We start from the raw sequence: 9,661 nt of genomic DNA, 5'->3' as shown, positions 1-9,661 counted from the left end.
CCCCCCTACACCCCGGAGCCACAACCCCTGTCCCCCGCTCCCAAAAGCGGAGCTGCCTGTCCACGCTGCCAGGCGTCTCCCAGGCATCACTCCAGGGCAACCCTCCCAGCCCAGGTGCCCCAAAAGGTCCACTGTTGAGTAAGAAGATGCCCAAAAGCCCCAGCGCATACCTGGATCTGCCCCTTGCCCATAATCTTGTCCACAATTTCATTGTTGTCCTTGTTGAGCTTGGTCTTATCGTAGCACTTCTCGTAGCAGAGGATGCGCAGGGACTGGGAGCCCTCCAGTTCGATCTCAAACTCCTGGGGCACGGAGGGAGGGTGGCTCAGCTCCAGCACCCCAGAGCAGCTTCAAAACTGGGGCTGGAAGGGAAAGGGGGGGGCACGGTCCCCTCCCTGCATCCCACCTTCCTCTCACCTCATTCCACTGTGGCTCGGTGGTGTCCCGGAAAACCCTGGTCTTGGCTTTGCTGACAAAGTAGCCGAAGGAGTCCACCTCCAGCGTGCAGTACAGATCTGGGGGAGCAGACACCGCTCAGCGCCCAAGGAACATCCCCACCGGCTCCCGGGGAACCACTGTGGGCAGAGCGGGGCCACATGCTGGACCCCAGCTCTTCCGAACACGCCGGCCCCTCCGAGCAAGGGTGGGCACCCGCACTTACTGGCAGACTGCTTGAAGCCCTTGGCGGAGTGGACGATGACGTGCAGGAACCCGTAGAGCCCGGGGGACTCGTCATCTGCGGCGGGGAGAGCAGAGGCTGTGTCAGGGCTCAGCTGCCACCTCCTCTGCCCCGGGGCCAGCGTGCGGGCTGGCTGTCCCCGAAGCAGGCTTTTCCATACTGAGTGCTAGGTGCCTGCGGTGACACCCCAATGTCCCCAACTCCCCCGGAGGGCCATCCCTAAGGCCTGGAAGACGACACGTATCCCCCGCTGCCGATCATCCCTGACGGACATCCCGAGCTTTCCTGCTGCTGGACAGCCCTGGGGGAAGTTCCCAGTAGGGCTGGCTGGGTCTCGCCTTGGGGATACCTTGGTCCTGCCCAGCCCATGGGGGTGCTGGAGAGACCCCAAAAGCAGCCCCATGTTGCAGCTGGGATTGCTCTGCCTGGGAGCCCGATTCTGCTCCAGTAGTGCCACCTGGTGGGTAGCTGTCCCCCTGCACAGCCAGGGTCCCCGAGCAGGGACCCCGCTCCAGCTGAAGGACCCCCACAACTCCTCCCCAGCATCATCCGGAGGCAAAGAGGGACCCGCCAGCCCAGCGGACACTCACCATCCTTATTGCTGGTGACCGGGATGTTGTGGACGGTGCGTAGCTTGAAGCAGGATCCCGTGAGCACCTGCAGCTCCACCGAGCTCAGGACAAAGGCCTGGAGGTCTGCGAGAGGACATGAGAGGACCTTCAGAGGGATGCAGCCAGCACCCATGGTGGGGACCGGAGAACAGCAAGCTGTGATCCTGCGGGACCTCCTGGGGTGGCCAGGAGCCCCAAGAGGGCTTCAGCAGCCCCAAACGTACCCTTTTTCTGCAGTTTCTGAATGGCCTCCCTCCACTCGGACCTCTCGTAGTCGGATGACAGCAGGAAGAGGTAGCTCTAGAAGAAAGAGGGCGATGCACCAGGCTGTGCACAGGCAGGGCTGAGCCCGGCCCCCAGCCCACCCTCCTCACCTTGCCGTTGCGGTTGTGGATGCGGAAAGGGATGGCGGGTGAGTTGAGGAGCAGCCAGAATTCGTTCTCAAACATCTTCTTCTTGAGGCGCTCGATGGCCCGGCTCTGCCCCTTGTTGGCTTTCTGCAGGTGGGGAGCAGACAGGAGCTTTTGCAGTCACCCCCGGCCCCCCATGTCCCATCCCTGACCCAGAGGAAGGCACCCACCCCGGCAGCAGGTTCCGCACGGTCCCCAACCACCCACACCCTCCTCTCACCTCCTTCTGCACCTCGCTCTTGATGGCCGAGATCTTCATCTTCATGTCCTCCAGTTCGTGGTCAGGGATGACGTGGACCTGCGGGCAGTGCTCCGACTCCTCCGGTGAGGGGAACACCAGGTCGGCCAGGGGCACGTACCACTTGCAGTCGTACTGCTGGTGCTTCCTGCGGCCGGGGCACGGGCACCGATTAATGCCTGACCCCCTCCCTGGCTCGTCCCCTGACCCACTGGAGGATGGGTGGGATGGTGACACTTCCCCCCCATGTCCAGCACCCTCCTTACCCCACGGCCGTCTTCTTCAGCTTGGCACAGAGCAGCACGTCGGTGAAGAGGAAGACGTGCCGCAGCTTCCGCGAGCCCTCCGACAGCTCCACCAAGAAGCCATCCTTGACAAGCTGCCGGGTCTGCGGGGCAGCAGGGCTGGCGTGAGAGCGGGCAGGGAGCAAAGGCCAACAAACCGCAGGGGATGGATGCTCCTGTCCCTCTCCGTGGCTCAGCCACCAGGTACATGGGAAGCTCCATGTCCTCTGGGTGCTATTTTGAGTCCCGTACGCTCGGTAGGGTGCCAGCGAGCAGCAAGGACCAGGTAGAGCCCTAAACTTGCACGCAGAACTGCATCTAGAGGAAACCCTACATCTCCTGACCCAGCACCATGGAGCTCCTCAGGATGGAGACACCAGCCAGGGGCTGGCAGAGGGCTCAGCCCTCACCCTGTGCCCAGGCACTGCCCACCCCACTGGCTCACCTCCCCCTTGGGGGTGGTGACCGCTGTCCTCCGGGGATCGATGTCCTCATTGATGCTGGAGAGGAAGTTCTGGGAGATGCGGAGGGCGTCCTGGAGCAGCGGGTAGTCGGGGTGGTCAGCCGGGGTGTGCTTGAGGAGGTCCTGGAAGGGAACAGGCGCAGGTGAGCTGGCCCTGTGGCACCCACCCTGGAGACCCCCCAGCAGTGCTCCCCATGGCTGCAGGTCCCCAAGAGCAATGGGGGCAGACCCCCCCACCGCCCCCCATGCCAGGACTGGCGTCACACTCACGTGCAGGACGAGGGTGCTCCGTGTCACCCGGTCAATGGGTTTGTACAGCAGCGCTGCAGAGAGAGAGGAGGTGTCAGCAGCCGCCGGGACCCCAGCCCCTCTCCCACCCGTGAGAGCCAGCACCGCATCCCGTGGGGGCAAGGAGGGGAGACCAGATGCCCAGAGACCCTCCAAGGTCTGCACAGAGCCCTGGGTGAGCGTCTGGGCTCCGTTCTGCACAGAGCCAGCGACAGCCGGACCACCACCTTACTGCCAAGAGCAGGAGAAACCACAGCTGGGATGGTGTGTGGAGCAAGGGCAGAGCCCAGTTGTCCCCAGGGGACAGGGCACGATGGGGACACCAACCCCACCACCATGTCCTCCTCCCTTCTGCTGCCACAGGTCACAGCGAGCAAAGCCAGACACCAAAGCCAGTCATGAACACCAGTCTGCCCTGACTGCGGGACGTCCCCACCACGACTGCGCCAGCACGTCCCCCCTCCAGGGCAAAGGACCTCCCCGGGCACGACGCACGCACTGGCACCGCCAGCTTGCCGTGCAGTGGCTGTGGTGCGGAAGAGCTGCTCGTCACCCCCAGCAGCCAGCAGGTTTTTCAGTTTCCCTTTCGGCTCAGCGACGGGTCCTGTCCCTGCTCTGCCCTCGCCGGGCTCTGCCACCCCATATCCCCCCATCCCAGCCAGTCCTGGGTGCGAGAGAAACCCAGGCTGCTCCAGCGGTGGCAAAATCCCCAGCCACAGAGAACGCGTGGGCCAAGGCATCATCCCAACACCGCTGCCCTGTCTTCCCTCCCCGCAGCTGCCTGTGCATGTGAAGCTGTGTCTGGGACAAGGGGGGCAAAGCTGCCCCACATGTGGGGCACAGACACCCCCTCCCAGCAGCAAACCAGCCCCAGGGGCTCTTCAGAGGCACGTTTCACCCCAAGCAGCTGGACCTTCCTCCTCCTCCCCGGCTCTTTGGGCAGGCGAAGGCACAGAGCACATTCACAGCGCTGTCCCCCACACCCGGTCACTCACACATCTCCCCAGGCTGCTTACAGCCAGGCCGATGCTTCTGGGTTTTCCCTTTGCTTCAGAGCACTTCCCCAAACTGCCAGGGCCAAGCGGGGCCGGGTTTTGGGCCAGGGCTTTGGAGGGAAAGGTGCTGCCCACCCCCACCCTGTGCTATGAGCTGCAAGGGGCTCCCATCCCCTTCCCTCGGAGGGTGCTCCCTCATGGTGCCAGCTCCTGAGAGAGGGGCCCCCATCCTGGCGAACAGGGGGTCTCTGCTCAGGAGACGAGAATGCAGGGCTGGACCCTGAAGCAGAAGCTGCATCCCCCACGACTCTGTGCCAGCAGGTAAAACCAGAGCCCTGCTCCCCTGCAGCAGCCAGCGAGAGCCCTGCTCTGGAATGGAGGAGGCAGGCAGGGTGTTCCCCCCTTTTCCCCCACCCTAGACCCATGGGGAGGATGGACCCTCCTGCTGCCATCACTACGGGCACATGCAAAGCACCGGGGAGCCCCGGGAGGGGCTGTCCTGGCACAAGGCACGGAGCGTTGGGCTCCTCGCCGGCACAGTTCCGCCAGCCTGGAAGCCGCGCTCAGGCAGCACGGGGCCAGGCACCAGCAGGCAGGGCTGCCCGGAGCTTCTCCTCCCCAGCCACAGAAACACGGGCGTTCCAGCCCCACGATGCTCCCAGCCTCCGTCAAGCAAACGGGGACCCCTCCCCATCGCCGTCCCCCGCGGCACAGCCCAGGCAGAGGGGATCCCCCCCACCCGCCCCGGTCCCTCGCCGTCCCACCGCCGGCACGAGCCCCTGCCCGGCGGTGAAGGCGAGCGCGTGGCCCCATGTGCCGGAGCCAAGATGATTCAATAGAGCCTGGAACAAAGACGCTCCCAACTTCAGGCTGCAGAGCACGATGCAGCCTCCACGCCCCCAGCAAGGACAGCCAGCCCCGAGCCAGCATCCCCGCAGCATCGCTCCCCATCGGCACCCAAATTCAAAGCCACCCCACCTCGCCTCACCGTAGGTGCAGTTACAGCAGAGCCGGACGACGACGAGGATTTCCATGGCAGCCCCGTCTCCACGCAGCCATCTCTGCCGCCCCGTGGCAGCTCAGCCCGGCTGCGGCACGGCATCGGCCCCTCAGCACGGTTCTTGGCGCAGCCGGCGGGCGGGGAGGAGGGGGTGGGTAGGGGGTGGGGGGCTGCTGCACGCCCCCAGCATCCTAAAGAGCTGCGTCCCCCCTCCTTCCTCACCGGCTCCGCACACGGCGACACAATGGGCTCCGCTCGCGGGAACCGCTCGGTAATTCATCCGCGCCAGTCCCGCGCGTAGACAAAAGGCTGCGTCCCCCTCCCCACGCCCGCGCCCGCCGTACCCTCCATGGTGACGGACGTGTGGCTCTCCTTCGAGTCCTTGGGGCCCTTCACCTTCAGCTCCTAGGGAGGGAAAGGCCCGTCAGAGCAGCCCGCAGGGGGGCTGGGGTGGGGGGGAAGGTCACTGTTCAAGGTCATGGGGTCCCCCCCCAACCCTTCCTGCACCCTGATACCTCCCCCTGGACCCAGCCTGGCCACACTGAAGGTGACACATGGGTGCTGGGGTGGACGTGGGGACTGTACAGGACGCTGCCTGGTCAGGAGCAGCTCTGGCTGCGCCCAGCAGTCGGGACACGGTGGACCCATAGGGCACCCCGGAGCAGGACCCAGAGCAGCCCGGGGAGGTTGCTGGTCCCACCGAGCTGAACAGCCCTGCTGTGGAGGGGCTGGAGGGAGCGGGGAGCCAGGCTGCAGCCACGGAGGTCCCCGCTTCTATAGGGGAGCCAGGCATGGAGATGTAGCCAGCAGATGAGCCACAGGTGCCCAGCACCCACGCTCCCTGAATGGGGCGAGCAGGTACAGGCTGCCGCAGCATCCCAGAAACGACGGCAGCGAGGGCTGAACCCCACCTGAGCTTGCACGAGGCGGGAGCCAAACCCCTGCAATACTCAGAGATCACGACCCTCCAGCACAGCCACCCACGGCCCTGCCCCTGGGACAGTCCCCAAGGGCAGGGAGAGCATCTCCGCCGGGCAGACGCGGTCGGCGTTCTCTGCCCTGTGCTGGGACAGCCTGGCCGCGGCAGCCCTGTCCCCCCCGGCACAGCCCCCAGCCCAGCTTACCTCCGAGATCTTCTGGAACTGGTAGTTGCTCTGGCTGCACTTCTCTGCCGTCTCCAGTGCGATTTTGTAGTTATCCACAAAGGCCTTGTAGACCCCCAGTTGGCTGGCCTGCGGGGAGCGGGGGTTTAGCCAGGCACCCAGCGGGATGCTGGAAGCCCCCCGCAGCGTGAGGGGCAAGCAGCCACCGAGGGGACACTGGCCAGAGCTGTCCCCTCCCAGCAGGACACTCTACCAGACCATAGCCAGCTGGGGAGCCACACGCTTGGCTCCACAGAGAAAGCCCTCAGCCAGGGCAGGATGGTGGGGCTCCTGCCCAGCCCTGTGCCCCCACAAACCTCAAAAATCCAGCAGAGAGGTAACGAGCGCCTGGACAGCGGAGGCTGAAGCTACAGCCGCTTCTCGGCACCCTTCGACCTGCCCTCTGCTCCTCCCGTCCCCAGCATGGCCACGGCACCCACGGGCACATCCCCTGCTCCCATCCCAAGTCCAAAGCAGCGGCAGGACCCGGAGCATGACCCTGGGGAGCCACCGCCGCAGCGCCCACAGGCAGCGAAGAGGCAGCAACCTCCTGCCTCTCCCCAGAGGGTCACCCACACGCCTGGGCTCCTGCCAGCGCCACGGTAAAGCCACACCATGCACCTCCAGCCAAAAACCCGTCACGGCTGACCCACCAGCTGCGGGCATCCCCGCTGCGGCGAGGGGCACGGAGGCTGCCGGGATAGGAGGGCTCAGGTGGGCAGCAGCGGCTGCTGCAGGGAGGGATGCAACAAGTCCCAGAGCCACCGATGAGCACGTGGCAGGGTGTGAGCTGAGCCACACCGTGGGGCCGAGCCCCACAGCATCGTGCTCCATCTCCCCAGCCCTCCTCCTCTTCCAAGCGGAGCAAGCCCCGGGAAAGGCGCATACCAGCTTCTGGAAGAGGTGGCCCATGGTGACGTTGCTGTCCCACTGCTGCACCTTTGGGCACAGGCTGTCGTAGAACTCCTTGTGGATCTCGTAGATGTCCTGGATCTTGTAGAAAATCGTCTCGATCTGCTGGAGGGTGAGGACAGGCTGCGACGTAGTGGCCGTGGCCTTCAGTGGCTTCATAGGCTGCCGAAGGAGGAGAAGGGAGAGTGTTTGAGACGAGGGCTGGGAGAGGAACGCTGGGGACAAGGGGGATTTGAGCTGGCAGCGAGGGCTGCCCAGGACTGTGGATCCCCGCAGACTTCCCCGTGGCGGTGGTGACCCCTGCGTTGTGCAACAGCGTCTCTGCCACAAGGGCCAGCAAGTCCACAAGAGGAAGCGGGGCTATAAATACCTCCCCGCCAGGCATACTGGCAGCGGGGGGAGGTGAGATGGGGGCAGCTGGGCCAGAGCAAGGCTGGCTCCGGCATGGCTCCTGCAGCTTTGCTCCTGTCCAGGTAGTGCCCGGGTCAGGCCTGCCTGCAGGAGGTAGTCCAGGAAGAAATGACCCCATCCATCCATCCATCCATCCCTCCACCCACCCAAACACCCATCAATCCATCCATCCACCCACCCAAACACCCATCCATCCATCCACCCACCCACCCATCGATTCATCCACCCACCCAGCCCTGCTGGGGGATGTCGCTGGAGGGGGGGGTCCAGTCTGGGGGCTGTACTCACCAACAAGAGGGCCTCCAGCTGGTTGATGTAGATCTCCTCGCTGGCCAGGAAACCGGAGAGCACCAGCTTCCGCATCTCCAGGCCTTTGCCAGCATCTCGCTCGCCCTGTACAACACACAGCAAGGAGCCTGGCTGAGCCAGCGAGCGGCACGGGAGGAGACCCCTCATCCCACCACCCCATCCCCGGCATCCCTGCACGGGCACCTGTCCCCCGCCAGCGTCAGGGAAGCTCCGTGGCAAGGGCCGGGCATGTGCCCGCTGGGCGGCACAGCCAGGCTGGAGCCAGCTGGGAAGCCACGGGCTTCGCTCCCCTCCCTGCTCCCGGCTGGCCACGAGCCCAGCGCCGCTGGCAATGCTCCAGCGTGGCGTGCGGCACGGCAGGACTCTCCCAGGGCAGAGTCCAGAGCTGCCCGTGAAATCATGCCTGGCGGTGGATGGTGCTGCCACATGATCCAGCACCACCCTTTTCCCCAGCTGAGGCTTTCCCAGGGAAATGCCGCTCCAGCGGTCACTGCCCAGTGGCACCGGCGCAGGTCCAGGGCTTTACGGTGCCCCTGCTGCCGCTCCGGCTGCCGGCGGCTCAACTCGCACCCAGGTCTGCTGCAGCACTGATGCTCCCGTCGTATGATCCTCCCGTGCTATGATCCTCACGGCAGGGAGATGGGAGATGCACGGCTGGGCTGGGGAGCTCTGGGACCCTCAGCGAGGCTCTGCCAGCGCCCAAACGTGGGTGCCCCAGCCCCCGGACTGCCTCGAACGCCTGGCGTGCCTTGGCCTCCCCCCTTAAAAATCACACTCAGGAACCAGGCTTTACCACCCAGATGGGGGCCAAGCAGAGCCACGGGGACATCGATTGCTCCAGGTAATGAGCCATTCGGGATGGTTTCAAAGGGATATTGGTCCTGGCTCACCTCTGCCCGTGCCGCCTGCCCCTGCCAGCCCTGGCCGTTGTACGGGGGGGGCCTGGCAGCTCCAACCACCCGAGGGGGGGCACAGTCCCGGGCTGGGCATGGCCACGGCTCAGCATCTTCCTGTCCCATTCTGGTGACTGCCAGCCGGCCCTGGGGGCTGCTGCGCCAACCAGGGTGCCCACCCCAGGGCTCCCTGCCAGGCTGCGCCATTAAGGCCGAGCCGCGGTGACTGGTGCAGCAGGGGGGTGTACGGGGCGGGGGGGGGCAGTTTTGTGTGCTGGGAGCTCACAGGCTCTTTGCCACGGATTAGTCACAGGCTCTTCCTGCTTCCCCCAGTCTGGGCCCTGCGCGGGACCTGGGGAGATAGGGGGCCTGTCTGCGCCCCAGGCCCGCAGTGCCCCATGGGGACGATGCCAAGCCGGACCCCCGTCACCCAGAGGAGCAACCCTAGAGCAGGGCCTGGCGGCCATCCCGTGCAGGAGACCCCCAAGGAGAGCGGGACCGGAGCCCTCCTCCAGCCCCGTGCCAGCCCCCCCGGGGGCACCCAGGCAACCCCGGCAGGGTGGGCGAGAGAAGGGCGCCAGGCTGTACCTGCCGGCACAGGGGTCCCCCCGGGGCTGCCCCCAAGCCACCGTGGTTTGGGGCCGTTTTGGGGTTGCTGGTGGCTGTGCAGTGGGGCAGTGGTAGAACGTGGTCCAGCCCCTTCCTGAGCAACCGGCGCCAGCTCCGCTGAGCCACACAGCCCCCCCGCAGCACCGCGCGTGGCCCCGACTCCCCCACGGGAGGAAGACCGGGTGCTCGCCCCGCTCTGCCCAAGCACCCACGGAGCTCTTTGCACCCAATTCCTGGCACAGCTCTGCCCTGTCCCCCCCCCGGCCGCAAGCAGTCCCGGGGAGCGGTGGGTCTCCAGTGATGCTCCCGCTGCCCCCAGAGCTCTGCCCCCCACCAGCACCCACTGCAAGGACCCAGGAGCTGCCCTGAGACCTGGGTGTCACCAGCGCTAGCAAGATGCCCCTTGTGCCCCCCCCC

General features: G+C 65.8%; 1 protein-coding gene across 1 annotated transcript in view; it reads right to left on the bottom strand.

Annotated features, from left to right (window-relative positions):
- The window catches only part of ABR (active BCR-related), a 20,412-nt gene that overhangs the window by 10,587 nt on the left and 164 nt on the right, over positions 1–9,661 (bottom strand). Inside the window, exons 2-15 of the mRNA XM_010573691.1 lie at positions 7,722–7,826; positions 6,999–7,184; positions 6,093–6,200; positions 5,313–5,373; positions 2,956–3,008; positions 2,668–2,808; positions 2,205–2,326; positions 1,921–2,086; positions 1,665–1,787; positions 1,515–1,590; positions 1,270–1,374; positions 662–736; positions 418–515; positions 171–302 (exon numbers count right to left, since the gene is read on the bottom strand). Coding sequence (XP_010571993.1) covers positions 171–302; positions 418–515; positions 662–736; positions 1,270–1,374; positions 1,515–1,590; positions 1,665–1,787; positions 1,921–2,086; positions 2,205–2,326; positions 2,668–2,808; positions 2,956–3,008; positions 5,313–5,373; positions 6,093–6,200; positions 6,999–7,184; positions 7,722–7,826 — 1,551 coding nt within the window. The remainder of the gene's footprint in view (positions 1–170; positions 303–417; positions 516–661; positions 737–1,269; positions 1,375–1,514; positions 1,591–1,664; positions 1,788–1,920; positions 2,087–2,204; positions 2,327–2,667; positions 2,809–2,955; positions 3,009–5,312; positions 5,374–6,092; positions 6,201–6,998; positions 7,185–7,721; positions 7,827–9,661) is intronic.

This window comes from Haliaeetus leucocephalus, unplaced genomic scaffold, assembly GCF_000737465.1.
Source record: "Haliaeetus leucocephalus isolate CR32 unplaced genomic scaffold, Haliaeetus_leucocephalus-4.0 Scaffold395, whole genome shotgun sequence".
NCBI classification, from domain to species: Eukaryota; Metazoa; Chordata; class Aves; order Accipitriformes; family Accipitridae; genus Haliaeetus; species Haliaeetus leucocephalus.
The sequence above is the reverse complement of the archived record's forward strand: the minus strand, read 5'-3'. Positions and strand labels throughout refer to the sequence as shown.